We start from the raw sequence: 16,617 nt of genomic DNA, 5'->3' as shown, positions 1-16,617 counted from the left end.
TCTATTCCGGGAGACTCCGTAACTATGATCTAGTAGTAATTACAATGGCGCCTCCTTCATTTCATTTGCTCAGATGCAGATCTCCCGATGATTGAAAGCAAGGAAGCTGCTGCAAGTGCCAGCCATTCCGAGTGCCAGCCATTCCGAGTGTCACCCGCCCCGAGTGCCAGCCACTCTAAATGCCAGCTGCTCTATATGCCAGCCGCTCCAAGTGCCAGCCGCTCTAAATGCCAGTTGCCCCAAGTGCCAGCCACTCTAAATGCCAGCCACCCCGAGTGCTAGCCGCACCAAGTGCCAGCCACCCCAAGTGCTAGCCGCTCTAAATGCTAGCCACCCCAAGTGCCAGCCGCACCAAGTGCCAGCCACCCCAAGTGCCAGCCGCTCTAAATGCCAGCCACCCCGAGTGCTAGCCGCACCAAGTGCCAGCCACCCCAAGTGCTAGCCGCTCTAAATGCTAGCCACCCCAAGTGCCAGCCGCTCTAAATGCCAGCCACCCCGAGTGCTAGCCGCACCAAGTGCCAGCCACCCCAAGTGCTAGCCGCTCTAAATGCCAGTCGCCTCAAGTGCCAGCCGCTCTAAATGCCAGCCGCCCCAAGTGCCAGCCGTTCCGACTGCCAGCCATCCCAAGTGCTAGCCGCACCAAGTTCCCGCTGCCCCAAGTACCAGCCACTCTAAGTGGCAAACATTCATTGTGCCTGCCTCTCTTTGTGCCCGTCACTTTCAGTGGCAGCCGCTCTAAGTGCATTGTGCCAGCCGCCCTATGTTCCAGACACTCCTCAGAATAGAGCATCTCCTCTGTAGTCCATCAGTGGCGGCCGGCCTCCTAGGTGAGGAGCGCAGCGCTTACAAGCTCTTTGCTTTATTGCTCACACACTGCTCTGACGCTGGATGTGTCGCTGTAACCTGGCGGCTTCTGTGCCCAGTGGCCTCTGATTTTGCCTCTGCTTGCAGCATTGGGGGCGCCCAGTTCAGATCCTGCCATTAATCCCACCTCTCAGTCCTTTGGTTTGCACTGAATCCCCTGTAAGAACACGACAGAAGACCGATGAAACAATCCCTTTAAGTTGGACCTATGAAATAATTTTTCTTTCATTTTCCCTTTTTATTTTGTTAAATCCAATTCTGTCCTTTTTTCTAGTTGACCACACGAGAGTCGTTCTACATAGCGGAGACCCGAACGTTCCAGGCTCCGATTACATCAACGCCAATTACGTGACGGTGAGTCCCAGGGATGGAGGAGGACGGGACGATCTCCAGGAGGAGGACGGGACGATCTCCAGGAGACGCCGAACAGAAGAACGTTTGGGAGAAGGGACATAAAAGCTTTTACATTTCCTTCCAAGTTGATCTTGGATCATTTTGATTGTGGGGTCACAGCCTCTTTCTATTGATCCTTGATCATTTCTTCCAAATGTTTCTCCACCTATCCAGAAAAAAATAAAAAAAGTGACAATTTTCAGATTTTAAAAGTTTTTTTTTTTTTTTCTTTCTTAGAACCAATTAATTGGTGAAGATGAACCCTCCAAACGCTTCATTGCTTGTCAGGGGTGTTTAGCGTCCACCACAGGAGACTTCTGGCAGATGGTTTGGCAGGAGAATAGCCGGGTCATAGTGATGACCACCAAAGAAATAGAGAAAGGGCGGGTGAGGCTTCTTGTTGTCTCTTACATTCTGTTTTTTTATAAAATTTATTTTATATTTTCAGTCTGTATTATTTGACATTCTGCCACCACTAGGGGGAGCTCACCGCTCACTGTGTTATTACTGATGTCCATGTGTGTGCAGGGAGCTCCCCCTAGTGGTGGCAGCTGGACTTTTATAATCTAACTTTCTGCTCTTCTTTTTTTGCTTTTATCTTTGTTTCCTTATGTCTCCTCCTTTCTAGACTCGATTAATTCTCATTCCATTTAATTCTAGACTAAATGCGTCCTCTACTGGCCGGAGGCTGGGACCAAGGAGTTTGGAAACTTTTTGGTTGAATTTCAATCAGAGCATGAAGCCATGGAATACAAGATCCGGTCTCTACGAGTTTCCTATGTTAGTATGAAGCGGAGCATCAGGCGAATTCTCTGTGATCCCCGTGTAGAATTTTGCAAACTAATATTTTAAATTTTCCAAAATGAAAAAAAATGGTGTAATGAAATAGTGAAGGAAATCAGGAAACCATCATCAAAGGACGAGGATGAAATAAAAGTAAAATATAGAAATTAATCTGAACTTTAACTTTTTATATTAGAAAAGTCCAATGACGAAAGCGGTTTCCAGATGATCAGAACACAGATACCGTAATATTTCAGTAATCCGGCGTCTACATCTCCGGTGTCGCACAGATTTTCTGTATTAGCCGACTAGGAAATAAAGGATTCCGATCCTCCAATTTATAGGGATCCTCTCCCGTGTAGGATTTCTGATCTGTGCCGGATTATTGGAATTTTGCTGAACATCAAGTATCAGAATAAGAAAAGCTCGGCAGTAATGTCGCCGCCTCCACCACCACCGTCTGGCTGTAGATTGATTGTGCCCCCCGCCGTGGCAAGGTCTCACACTATGTGCTTGTGTTGTCAGGGTGGCAAGAGCCGGGAAATCTACCACTACCAGTACCTGAGCTGGCCGGACCACGGCGTGCCCGCTGACCCCGGCGGCGTCCTGAGCTTTCTAGGGGAGGTCAATCGCAGGCAAGAAAGCATTCCTAAGGCCGGACCCATCATTGTGCACTGCAGGTAATGTCACAAGCATCGCTCGTGCTCCAGTCACAACCAGAGCTGCATACAAATCACAATGCTAACGCTTAGTTAACCCTCTGACTGCTGGATATGAACTTGCCCTCCTGCCTTCTACTGGTCCCAGTTCTGTACAGACTGCGCTGTGATGAGCATCTGACAGATTGCGTCTGGCAGGCGGCAGAATTCTGAATGCAGCTCTGGATGTGATTGAAGTAGGAACCATAATCTAATAGCTATAGATAGATTCCTCATGGTGGCCAGACTGCATCATTCGTGGCCTCCTCTGCCTCATGGTGGCCAGACTGCATCATTCGTGGCCTCCTCTGCCTCGTGGTGGCCAGACTGCATCATTCGTGGCCTCATGGTGGCCAGACTGCATCATTCGTGGCCTCCTCTGCCTCGTGGTGATCAGACTGCATCATTCGTGGCCAGACTGCATCATTCGTGGCCTCGTGGTGGCCAGATGTGCATCATTTGTGGCCTCCTCTGCCTCTTGGTGATCAGACGTGCATCATTTTTTGCCTCTTCTGCTCTTTTCACAGCGCCGGTATTGGCCGTACCGGGACCATTATCGTTATTGACATGTTGGTTGACACCATCCAGACAAAAGGTAAGAAGGAAAACAAGATTTCTTCCTGCTGGGCTTGTGTTTAAAAAAATAATAGATTTAACAACCCCTTTAAAGGAGCATATCGCTCCTCTGCCTCCTGGTCCCTGGTGCGCTCCTGAAGACTGACAGCTGGGACCAGCGGCTTCATCACATCTCTGGTCCTGAACTGTGCGCTCTTTAGTCTCTGCAGATCCCACCAGCTTCAGAGCAAGTGCTTACAAGCTCTACAGCAAAAAAGCTTGTAAGTGCTGCTCTCCTTGTCTAAGAGACCGGCCACTACTGCAGAGGTGGCCAGTAACCTAGGCAATGAATAATAAATGATAGCATTTAAAAAAAATTATTCTATTCTTTGGAACTGAGAGGATTTTTTATTAGAACTTTTATCCATTTAAGAAGTTGAGACAACGCAGGATCCAATCAGAGCTGCAGTGAAAAGCATAGGGGACAGGCAGCCTGAGCCTCTGATGAGACAGGAGGTGGATTTCAGACAACCGCAGACCCCATCAGACAATAGTCGGGCCATAAAGCTGAGACTATGGAGTGAATTTGGCTGCAATGCACATAGGGGGTCCAGCGCTCACTTAAGGAGTCGCATGGCCGCCGGACAGGGGTCCTGGGAACTGTCTCCTCCCAGCTGCTGGATCCCCGGCTCTTCTCACCAGTAGGCTTATTGTTGCGGTGCACACACAACATTGTAGAGTCGGGGACGCCGGCAGGTAGGAGGCCGCTCATACAGCTCCTGCCCAGCGACCATGGACCGACGCCGAATCCTGGGGATCATTGATTTGCTCGTCTCATCTGGTACGTTCCCGTCTGTCACTGTTCCCGTGTCGCCCGCAGGTCTGGACTGTGACATCGACGTACAGAAAACCATCCAGATGGTGCGGTCGCAGCGCTCGGGGATGGTGCAGACGGAGGCGCAGTACCGGTTTACCTACGCCGCCATAGCCCAGTACATCGACTCGGCCAAACACAAGCTGCAGGCGCTGGAGGTACGGGAAGTGCGGCTGTTATGTGATAATCTGGCACTATAATGTAGATTCTAGATTATACCGCAGTCTGAGCCAAACTATCGGAACTTCTGGATTGAAGGAAGTGGACTGTATACAGTGATGTGCCCCCAATGAAAAGAAATTCTCCCCCAACAGAGAACGAAGACGACAGAGTCAGAATATGGGAACCTGGGTCTGTCCTTGTCCAAGATGAAGGTGACACGGAGCTCCTCCAGGTAGGATGTCCTTGCCCTGCAGTGTTAGTGTAGCCCCCCGGCATCGGTGTCCCCCGGCGTCGGTGCCCCCCGGTGTCAGTGTGCCCCAGCGTCGTTGCCCCCCAGTGTCAGTGTGCCCCAGCGTCGGTGCCCCTGATGTCCTCACGGTCGACTTCTGCTGTTTCAGGCCTAAAGATGAAGGAATGGTTTATGAGAATCTGAGCGGCAGGAAAGACAAAAAAGAAAAGGTGAATAAGAAGACGTCATCAGAGCGGGAGAAACCGCGGACCTCCATGAGGAAGAAGTGACCGAGGTGAGAAGACGGTACCACGCGGGACAGGCTCAGATACAGCGCAGTATCACACGGGACAGGATTAGATACAATACGATATCAAACAAGACGGGCTTAGATACAGCGCAGTCTACGTTCACATTTGCGTTGTTGGGCGCAGCGTCGCCGGCGGATACCGACGCATGCGTCATGCGCCCCTATCTTTAACATGGGGGGCGCATGGGCATGCGCCGGTATGCGTTGTCTAACGCATGCATCATTTGGGCGCAACAGTCCGGGCGCAGCCGACTCTACATGATGCAGTTTTTCTGCGTCCAAAATTCATGTAAACGTTGAACGCATGCGTTTTGCGTTGCGTCGGCGACGCTGCGCCCAACAACGCAAATGTGAACGCAGCCTTAACAGACATATGATCAAAGCCAAAAATTCATTATTTTTAGCTTTAACATTTTTTTTTTTTTTTACAACTTTTCAGCACAAAAAGCTGCATATTTAACTACAATGTCGCCTAAATAAAGTCCCTCCGGGGGGCCGGGCTGGAGCCCATCTGCACAAACACGTTGCGGCTTTTTAAAAAGCCGCAATTGATGAATTGGTCGCAAACAAGTGGAAGACAAAAGAAATAATAAAAACATGAACAGAAAAAAAAATGGGAACACAAAATAAACATTAATAAGGAGCAAATTAAAAGAATAAGTCGCAAATGAAAAACAGGCGATTAAAATGTAAAACTAGACAAAGGTGTAAATGTAATAATGACTGGGGCTCTAGAGGTTTATTACTGTATCTAATATAAAATACACCGACGGGATCAGGACAGAGACAACACGATAATACAGACCGGAGAGGAGAACAACTGGAGCAAGTGTCCAGCCTGCAATGTCAATGTCTACCACAAGATGGCGGTGTCTAACCACAAGATGGCGGTGTCTAACCACAGGCGCTGAAAACCCAGAAGTGTTTGTGTTACTCAAGGAGAAATAGAGTAAATGGGGTTAAAGGAAAGTCAAGAAATATTAAGCATTAACCCACTCCACAAATGTGGTAAAATTAGGCTCCTAAGAAGGCTGACAATAATAGCAACAAAAAAAAAGTGGCAGTCACCTTTTAAAGCGGCTCATGAACAAGAGTTCCCGCAATAATACACAGTGAACAGCCGGGACGCGCCGCACTGAACGCGCTTTTTGCTTGGTAAGTTTTGTGTCGTGTCACTTTGCATTACTGCAGGAACATATGCCTACTTCAGTGGGGGGCTGTTTTTTTTTTTTGCTATTATTGTCAGCCTTCCCGGGAGCCCCACATTTGTGGCATCGGTTAATGCTATATATATATATATTTTTTTTACCCCTTTTAATTTTCTCTTTAATGGAACACAAACACTTCTGGGTTTTCAGCGCCTGTGGTAGACACCGCCATCTTGTGGTAGACATTGACATTGCAGGGTGGGCACTTTATCCTGGTGTTCTCCTCTCATCTTGATCTCATCTGCGGAGTTTATTTTAGACGTATTAATAAAGATGTGGGTTGCTCTTGGATTTTGCCTTTCATGGTGCTAATAAGCTGCTGCTGTGGGTACATGGTATAGATACATTCTGGGTTTAGATGCAGCAGACAGAATCCCACATAGAAGGGTTAGATCCAGCACAGTAGCAGACAGCATCATTCATGATACAATACTCTGCAGAGCAGCTGTATCCGATCAAGAATGATCAGCTTAGATACACCTCAGCCTCGTGTCACACACTACAGGCTTAGATACAGCAGCTCAGCAAACCGTTCACCATCTCATCTTTATAGACAGTATCAGAGACAGGTTCAGATCCTCCAGCCCAGCAGACGGTATGATGGGATCAGACACACGGCCTCAGTGGGTGACACCAGGGGATCTCAGTGCAGACGGAGCGCCCCCTACTGATGACGTGCTGCATATACAAGCTTAGTATATTGAGAGGAAAGCACGCGGCAACACTCACCGAGCCTGTGATAGGAATTCAACTTTATTGAAGCATCTTTGTACCAATCTTCACGGCACGGGGGAGCAACAGAAGAAGAAATGTGAGCAGGAAAGGAACGACGTCCGTTTCACGCCAAAGTCGGCGCTTCTACGGGTTCAAGTTGAGAGGATGTGACGCCCGGGGAGGTAAGTGTAAAGCCCCCACCCCCTCAGTGTCAGAACCAATCAAACTTGTAGAGTGACAGGTGCAAAAAAATAATTAAACAAGTTAAAAACAACAGGACCAACATTTCAACTTAATCTCAAAGTTATTAAATATACTGAAAACTCATTTTCTGGTTATATCTCACATAAATAAACAATTGTTATAGAAACCGACAGAATCGAGGGTCCAACGCTACATATAATCCAGAAACTGTGTCGAAGACCAAGAACGCCTACTAGCTGTCAGAAAAAAAACAAAAAAACCTCTTTTGTTAACTGAATTAACCCAGAAACACAGACATGTCAATTTTTTCATTAAGACCAGCAGGTCCAGTTGCCCGTGTTCTTAGGATCCATCTCGCCTCTCGTTGTAACAATAATTTATGTAGGTCTCCTCCCTGTCTGGGTAAGGCTACTTTCACACTAGCGTTAACTGCAATACGTCGCAAATGCGTCGTTTTGCCGAAAATACGCATCCAGCAAAAGTTCTTGCTGGATACGTTTTTTCGTCATAGACTAACATTAGCGACGCATTTGCGACGCATTGCCAAACGTCGCGTCCGATTTGCGACGCTTGGGCGTGTGGTAGCGGACCGTCGGGAGAAAAAAACTTTACATGTAACGTTTTTTGCTCCCGACGGTCCGCTTTTTCCGACCGCGCATGCGCGGCCGGAACTCCGCCCCCACCTCCCCGCACTTCCCCGCACCTCACAATGGGGCAGCGGATGCGTGGGAAAAATGCATCCGCTGCCCCCGTTGTGCGGCGGAGACCACGCTAGTGTCGGGAACGTCGGCCCGACGCACAGCGACGGGTTGTTCCCGACGCTAGTGTGAAAGTAGCCTAACACAACCTTTTCAATACCAGCGAAAGTCAGACTATCCGGGTTACCATTATGGCATTCCCTGACATGTTGCATAAGTCTAGGCACCCCTTTTCCTGAGCGGATGGATTGAAAGTGTTCTCTAAACCGTACATATAATTTCCTGATTGTTTTCCCAATATAGAACCTCCTGCAGGGACAAAAAATCACGTACACCACATATTCAGTTTTGCATGTTAGAAACTGCTTCACAAAGTGTGTACAAGGTCCAATATTCAGGACAGAATCCTGAATATGGAACCGACAAAACTGGCATTGGCCGCAGCGATGGTTGCCTTTTGGAATAGCCTGTTCCAACCAAGTGGTCTTTACCTTGGTTAATCTGTTTTGGACTAACATGTCTCTAAGTCTTTTTCCTCGTCTATTAGCGATGAGGGGTCCCCCCGCTGCTTTTTTCTCTAGGTCTCTATCTCTTTCTAACACGTGCCAATGCTTTCTGATTATCGATCTAATCTCCCTGTCCATCGGGCCGTATTGGAAGCAAAAAGTAAAGCGTTGTTGAGGAACTGCACCAGAGTGCTCTGACTGAGTCTGACAATTGACCCGCTCCATTGCATTTAATAGAACTTCTTCGGGGTAGCCTCTATTTCGGAATCTGTTACAAATCTCTAGGGACTGAGTTTCATATCCCCTTTTTTTTTTGCATATTCCACACTACTGTTAGTAGTGTGTATGTGCAAAATTTCAGCGCTGTAGCTGCTAAAATAAAGGGTTAAATGGCGGAAAAAATTGGCGTGGGCTCCCGCGCAATTTTCTCCGCCAGAGCGGTAAAGCCAGTGACTGAGAGCAGATATTAATAGCCAGGAGAGGGTCCATGGTTATTGGCCCCCCCGTGGCTACAAACATCTGCCCCCAGCCACCCCAGAAAAGGCACATCTGGAAGATGCGCCTGTTCTGGCACTTGGCCACTCTCTTCCCACTCCCTGTAGCGGTGGGATATGGGGTAATGAAGGGTTAATGCCACCTTGCTATTGTAAGGTGACATTAAGCCAGATTAATAATGGAGAGGCGTCAATTATGACACCTATCCATTATTAATCCAATTGTTTGAAAGGGTTAAAAAACACACACATATGATTTAAAAGTATTTTAATGAAATAAACACAGCGGTTGTTTTAATATTTTATTGCTCTCTCAATCCATTTGCAGACCCTCGCTTAGCAAAACAATAAACCCACAATATACATACCTTCTGCTGACCCGTCACGTTCCACGAGGTAATCCATCTGAAGGGGTCATTGACCTACATTTCCTTCAGTCGCGGTGATGCGCCCCCTAGTGGATGTCCTCATATGACCTGGAGCGTGGGAAAAAGTTCCCAGGCTGCAGAACATCCAGCAGGGGCGCATCACCGCATCACCGCGACTGAAGGAAATGTAGGTCAATGACCTACATTTCCTTCATTCACCGGGGAATTACAAGCACGAGCACAGCTGCATTTGCAGGGCTCCTGCCTGTAAATTATTTTAACCCCTTCAGATGGATTACCTCGTGGGACGTGACGGGTCAGCAGAAGGTATGTATATTGTGGGTTTATTGTTTTGCCAAGCGAGGGTCTGCAAATGGATTGAGAGAGCAATAAAATATTAAAACAACCGCTGTGTTTATTTCATTAAAATACTTTTAAATCATGTGTGTGTGTGTTTATTAACCCTTTCAAACAATTGGATTAATAATGGATAGGTGTCAGAATTGACGCCTCTCCATTATTAATCTGGCTTAATGTCACCTTACAATAGCAAGGTGGCATTAACCCTTCATTACCCCATATCCCACTGCTACAGGGAGTGGGAAGAGAGTGGCCAAGTGCCAGAATAGGCGCATCTTCCAGATGTGCCTTTTCTGGGGTGGCTGGGGGCAGATGTTTGTAGCCACGGGGGGCCAATAACCAAGGACCCTCTCCTGGCTATTAATATCTGCCCTCAGTCACTGGCTTTACCACTCTGGCGGAGAAAATTGCGCGGGAGCCCACGCCAATTTTTTCTGCCATTTAACCCTTTATTTTAGCAGCTACAGCGCTGAAATTTTGCACATACACACTACTAACATTAGTAGTGTGGAATATGCAAAAAAAAAGGGGGATATGAGATGGTTTACTGTATGTAACCATGTCTCATATCCTGTCGGGTTTAGGCAGGAGAAATGAAAAGCCGGCAATTGAATTACCGGCTTTTCACAGAGATCGCGCTGAATTAAATATAAATACAGAATATATATATATATATATATGTGTCTCAATGACATATATATATATATATATATATATATATATATATATATATATATATATATATATATATATACATACATACACACACACACTGTATATATGTTTTCCTGAACATTTGAGCACATAAATCCATTAGATGTCGGTTTTGCAAGCCTGTGCGAAAATCTCGCAGTACGGATGCCATACGGATTACATACGGAGGATGCCATGCGCACAATACGCTGACACACCCTGACTACGGATCAATATTTTGGGAACATTTCTCCGTATTACGGCCGTAAAATACGGACCGTATTGTCTTATGCCGAGTGTGACGCCGGCCTTAGTGTTGAGGAACTCAACAAATTGGGTGAATTCATGGTTAATACTGAAATAACAAAAACACAGACGGAACTAAAAAGCAGATTAACAGAGAACCAATGGTCTACATATAATAAGAAACTGGACACCAAACTTATTTTATTGCAGGCTGAGATTAAATCCAAAAAACGTGATAAATTTTTGCGTGACAAAAATGATTATGATACTGGCAATGTATTTACTTGGAATAAGATCCGCAACGGTAACAAAGAGTAAAGAATTTCGCTCCCAAGGCCATGGACATAGACAGAGAAAACGTAATTTGAGACAACGCAATCAGTTTACCAGAAGAGACTATGTAACCGCTGAGTCTGATTCCAGCCTAAGTGAGGGTTGTGGTAACAACGCTGGCTCATCAGAAGAGATTGCCTCTGAAAATCCTTCTACCTCCTCGATCCCTTTAGGAGGAAAACCAGGAGGGGTAAACACAGGCACTGGTCCGGGATGGCGACGCAAGAGAAAGTTCGTATCGTGGAGACAGTAACTGCACCAGAGGCTACCCATGAAGACAACGTATTGAACTTGACCACATATAACTTGGACCCAGCACATCATATGTTACTCTCGAAAGGCCTTAATTTTTGTGTCCCTGAAGACTTTGACTTTTCTACCTTTCAAATTGACCTGTTTAAAGCAACTAGAAAGATTCACTTATTTAAATCTTTTTCTTCAAACACAGTAGATTCTATTGCTTTGGAAGGTGAACGACCTTGTCACATAGGACCTTTAGGCTTTATGGCTGACGAACAGGGGGGTACTCTCGCTGATGTACGAGAAGATGCCAGGCTCCTCCTGAGTCTGACTGACACTGCCAAAGAATTAGGGGATTCAGAGTTGATATCTGACAGTCCCTTCTTGGGTGGGATTCCTTCTTCATATATGCCTCCCCTGTCCCCTGGAAATATGGTTGATCTATTCGAGACTCTTGTCTTGAAAGATATGGAAGCGCTATTATATAAGAAGATTCCTTCTAACCTTACAACGATGGAGACAAGAGCTTTAAAAGAAATAGCCAGTTGGTCGGACGTCATTGTACGTCCAGCCGATAAAGGAGGCAAAATTGTGCTCTTACCTAGAGAAGCATATCTGATTGAAGCGAATCGCCAATTAGCTGATACTTCTATTTATACCAAATTGAAGGGGGATTATACACATAAATTTAAGGGAGAATAATGCACGTTTTTGAGGAATGCAGTGGAGAATAAAATCATTTCACATAGGAAAGCAGAAAAACTTCTTCCCTTATTCCCCACCAAACCTCATTGGTACTACCTCCCCAAAATTCACAAATCGGTCGTATCCCCCCCCGGGAAGACCCATCGTATCAGGTATAGGCTCCCTTACGGAGCCTTTATCTCAATACATGGACTGGTTATTGCGTCCTATGTTGAAGGATATTCCCTCATATATTAAAGATACTAAGTCCTTCATCAGCCACATTCAAAAATTCGATTGGCAACCGGGGTTCTCCATGGCATCCACTGAGGTGGTTAACCTCTACATGAATATTCCACAAGAGAGAGGTATAGGAGCTATTAGACGCATTTTGGAGACAGCGGATAAAAGTCAGGGTTATATAGATTTTGTGTGTGGGGGTCTCCAGTTTATCCTCACCCACAAGATCTTTACCTTCCTTGATACCTGGTATAAACAGACCACGGGGACTGCCATGGGGACCCCGGTCGCATGTACTTTTGCGAATCTATACATGGCGGTGTTTGAGGAGAATTATATATACTCAGATTGTAATGTTTTGTTGAAAAATATCAGGCTTTTTTTGAGATACGTCGACGATGTGTTTCTAGTCTGGGACGGTACTGAAAACGAATTCACCCAATTTGTTGAGTTCCTCAACACTAATAATGATATGGGTATGTCCTTCACCTATGTTTTTGGGGGTCAAAAATTGGATTTTTTGGACGTTGCAATCGATATTCAGGAGGGGAAACTATGCACGTCGATTTATCGTAAACTCACGGCCGTCAATTCACTTCTACATTTCAAGAGTTGTCATCCCCCACATGTAAAGAGATCCCTACCTTATAGCCAACTTTTGAGATCCAGAAGAGTGAATAATACTCACAAAGGGTTTGAAACTCAGTCCCTAGAGATTTGTAACAGATTCCGAAATAGAGGCTACCCCGAAGAAGTTCTATTAAATGCAATGGAGCGGGTCAATTGTCAGACTCAGTCAGAGCACTCTGGTGCAGTTCCTCAACAACGCTTTACTTTTTGCTTCCAATACGGCCCGATGGACAGGGAGATTAGATCGATAATCAGAAAGCATTGGCACGTGTTAGAAAGAGATAGAGACCTAGAGAAAAAAGCAGCGGGGGGACCCCTCATCGCTAATAGACGAGGAAAAAGACTTAGAGACATGTTAGTCCAAAACAGATTAACCAAGGTAAAGACCACTTGGTTGGAACAGGCTATTCCAAAAGGCAACCATCGCTGCGGCCAATGCCAGTTTTGTCGGTTCCATATTCAGGATTCTGTCCTGAATATTGGACCTTGTACACACTTTGTGAAGCAGTTTATAACATGCAAAACTGAATATGTGGTGTACGTGATTTTTTTGTCCCTGCAGGAGGTTCTATATTGGGAAAACAATCAGGAAATTATATGTACGGTTTAGAGAACACTTTCAATCCATCCGCTCAGGAAAAGGGGTGCCTAGACTTATGCAACATGTCAGGGAATGCCATAATGGTAACCCGGATAGTCTGACTTTCGCTGGTATTGAAAAGGTTGTGTTACCCAGACAGGGAGGAGACCTACATAAATTATTGTTACAACGAGAGGCGAGATGGATCCTAAGAACACGGGCAACTGGACCTGCTGGTCTTAATGAAAAAATTGACATGTCCGTGTTTCTGGGTTAATTCAGTTAACAAAAGAGTTTTGTGTTTTGTTTTTTTTCTGACAGCTAGTAGGCGTTCTTGGTCTTCGACACAGTTTCTGGATTATATGTAGCGTTGGACCCTCGATTCTGTCGCTTTCTTTAACAATTGTTTATTTATGTGAGATATAACCAGAAAATGAGTTTTCAGTATATTTAATAACTTTGAGATTAAGTTGAAATGTTGGTCCTGTTGTTTTTAACTTGCTTAATTATTTTTTTGCACCTGTCACTCTACAAGTTTGATTGGTTCTGACACTGAGGGGGTGGGGGCTTTACACTTACCTCCCCGGGCGTCACATCCTCTCAACTTGAACCCGTAGAAGCGCCGACTTTGGCGTGAAACGGCCGTCGTTCCTTTCCTGCTCCCATTTCTTCTTCTGTTGCTCCCCCGTGCCGTGAAGATTGGTACAAATATGCTTCAATAAAGTTGAATTCCTATCACAGGCTCGGTGAGTGTTGCCGCGTGCTTTCCTCTCAATATACAATTTATGTGCTGTTTTCTAACGCGAGCCCCTCCTGAGTACGTCAGTTCTAGTGGCCAATTACGCACCAGGTTTTCACTACAGGCTGTGCGGCTTGTTTTTTCTTCTCTCCTATATACAAGCTTAGTCCTGCAAGTTTCCATGATGAGCATTTCATGGTTTTTTTCCACTGTGCAAAAAAAAAAACAAAAAAAAACCACAGCGTCTCACAGTTCCGGCAGAGTGGACTGGATTGCTCCAAATCTCATGCTTTTCTTTGTATAAACCATACATAACCTGCAGTGTGATTTTTGCAATCTGCAGTATGTCAATTTCTATCGAGGTTAAGATGCATTTTTTTTTTTTCCCGGATTTTCCACGTAATTTTGATTGAGATGAGGAAAGTCCACAGATTAAAAATAAAAACAAAATAATCATGTATGGGTTACATTCATAATTATCAATAAAGTTTATACAAGCTAAGTGACAGGACACTTCCAACAATCAAAAAGATAAAAACCGCAGCTGAAGGAAAAAAAAACTGCAAGTAACCTAATTTTGGCAATTGGTGCTGAAAAACGGGGTCTGTGCCGTACTCCTCAGTCTACTGCATCCACCTCTGAATATTAATCTCATGTTTTCTTCCCGACAGGTTTCTGCGGACGGATCCCTTCAGAATTTTTTTTTACCTGTTCCCAGGCTTCCCAGCACACAACCTGCACAGTTTTTCTGATTATTTAATAAAGTGTTCTGCATGCAGTAAATCCCGGCTCGTATAATAAAGGGGCTCTGTAGTTCTGCAGGAATCATGGCCTGTCCGTGTTTAGCAGATTACTGATATTCCTTCACCAGCAGCTTTGCCTGCAAGTACAGCTTGGTCCCATTGAAATGACTAGGAGCGAGCTGCAGTGCCCGGCGCAGCCACCAGCAAATATACCGCGCTGTCCCTGGTAAGGTGGCGGGGGAGGACGGTGCAAGCGACTGACATACAGCAACAGCAGAGGATGCTCAGCTATGCTGCCGGCCGAGCTGTCAATCAGGAGCGCATTGTCCTCCGAAAGGATAAACTTGTGCCAGCCCCTTTTAAAAAAGTGACTTGGTGCACCGTGGCGCGGCCATACATTTCAGTACACCTTCTCACTGACTTGTTTTCCATCCATCTCCTCTGAGCTGTCAATCAAAGAGAAGAGTGGAGGTTGAAGGAAAACAAGCGGGTGGGTAGGTGCACTTAAATTATTGGCTCCACCATGAAGCACCAAGCGGCGGCTCTGGGATGGATCAGTCAGCCATTCTGTGCCAACAAGGGACCTTTAATGCTTCCTCCATCATAGTGATCAAGTGAATATTTATTTTTACAAGAAATAAACACTAGGATTGTGGGAGCCAAACACTGTGGGGAAAACTGTCCTCAAATGTCCCATTAATATATAGAAATCTGATTAATAAAGCTGCAAGAGAAGGAGAGCTCGGTCAGAGCACAGCTGCATCACAGCGGTCGGAGGCAGAGGGGGCGCCGATATCGCAGAGGTGGTCGAGCAGAAGTCGTGTTAGTCCCCCCACTTTAGGCTGCAGTATTAATCAGATCTTCATTAATGTGTGCAAACATAAAAGTCACAAATTCACTGCAGTCATAGGACAAGAAAAAAATAAAACCACAGACAGGTTGATTTTATCTGAAGTTTTTTTTTTTTATATATATAAAGTTCACACATGATCGCATCCTCCGAGCCGGGGACACAGTCCACTGCTAAGTGCTCTCCTGCTCGGGTCAAAGTCACTGCGGCACGTGTCCAGCTCCAGCGCGGGCAGAGATCGTTCTGGGGATGAGAGGGGGAGGGGAGAGGGGGTCTAAAGAAGAATTACGGGGGCAGATTTGGTCGGCGGCGTTCATCATTTCTTGCCTTTCTGTATAAGACTGTCGCTGCAGAGAGAGACAAATAAAATGAGAGCCAGAAACATCAGAGGGACAAATATCTAAAAACACATGCAGATACAACATATCCAATAAAGGAGGGACCTACCTTCCTCTGCAGGATCCACATCATCCCAGGGAAGAAGAGAGAAGGAAAAAATAAAATAAAAATCAGTAAAATAAATCACAAACATTATGTATGAAATCTGAGCGCGGGTCCAGGGGTGCACATACATATATATGGATGAGAATTTACTAAACCTTGTATCTCAGCCGCTGGAGAGAGACATGCCAGATGTACGAAGAGGCGCACGGCTACTAAAGTTCTAAGATATCGCCTATAATTTAACAGTCTGGGGTAAAGCTTAGTAAAACTTTTGGGAATTTTGGTGGTCCTGCTCCCCTCCTCATACCAGGCTTCCTCATCTCCCAATTAAAAAAAAAAAAAAAAAAAAAAGGACTGCAGTGGGGATGAGTGACTTCTCTCATGTTTGATGATATTTTTTTCCTTTGCACCAAACTCTGCAAAAAAGGGGTCGATAAATTTTGCTCAAAATTACAGCCGCTTTTATTTTTCTTACTTTTTTGCAGCAAACTATTAGTTTTTTTTTTTTTTTTAAATGAGGGGCAAAGATAATGATGAATGAATTGGGAGTAAACGGCAGAAAGATAGTGATATTTTTCCACCAGAAAACTACTGAAAAGAGCGGTATAACTCTCCCCTGCAGTAAGATGCATTAAGGCCATGTTCACATGTGCAGGATTTGTAAGCCCAGACCAGGAGTGGGTCATAAATCCAGAAGTGCTGTCGTGCTTCTATTATACTTTTGCTCGGATTCTTCCGCTCCTCATTTTAGCTTACAATTACGGATGTAAAATAC

General features: G+C 45.5%; 1 protein-coding gene across 2 annotated transcripts in view; it reads left to right on the top strand.

Annotated features, from left to right (window-relative positions):
* Positions 1 to 14,628, top strand: part of PTPN6 (protein tyrosine phosphatase non-receptor type 6) — a 52,102-nt gene extending 37,474 nt beyond the window's left edge. Inside the window, exons 8-16 of one of the 2 annotated variants that reach the window (XM_077258198.1) lie at positions 1,139 to 1,218; positions 1,495 to 1,644; positions 1,918 to 2,037; positions 2,566 to 2,720; positions 3,266 to 3,333; positions 4,174 to 4,325; positions 4,482 to 4,561; positions 4,728 to 4,853; positions 14,477 to 14,628. In XM_077258198.1, the coding sequence (XP_077114313.1) occupies positions 1,139 to 1,218; positions 1,495 to 1,644; positions 1,918 to 2,037; positions 2,566 to 2,720; positions 3,266 to 3,333; positions 4,174 to 4,325; positions 4,482 to 4,561; positions 4,728 to 4,848 (926 nt within the window). In that variant the 3' untranslated portion in view covers positions 4,849 to 4,853; positions 14,477 to 14,628. Of the gene's footprint in view, positions 1 to 1,138; positions 1,219 to 1,494; positions 1,645 to 1,917; positions 2,038 to 2,565; positions 2,721 to 3,265; positions 3,334 to 4,173; positions 4,326 to 4,481; positions 4,562 to 4,727; positions 4,854 to 5,307; positions 5,328 to 14,476 lie in introns of those variants that run through there. The other variant, XM_077258197.1, reaches the window with a different exon arrangement.
* Positions 14,629 to 16,617: the final 1,989 nt, after the last annotated feature.

Source organism: Ranitomeya variabilis, chromosome 4, assembly GCF_051348905.1.
Source record: "Ranitomeya variabilis isolate aRanVar5 chromosome 4, aRanVar5.hap1, whole genome shotgun sequence".
Lineage (NCBI taxonomy): Eukaryota > Metazoa > Chordata > Amphibia > Anura > Dendrobatidae > Ranitomeya > Ranitomeya variabilis.
This window is presented reverse-complemented; position numbering and strand designations above follow the sequence as displayed.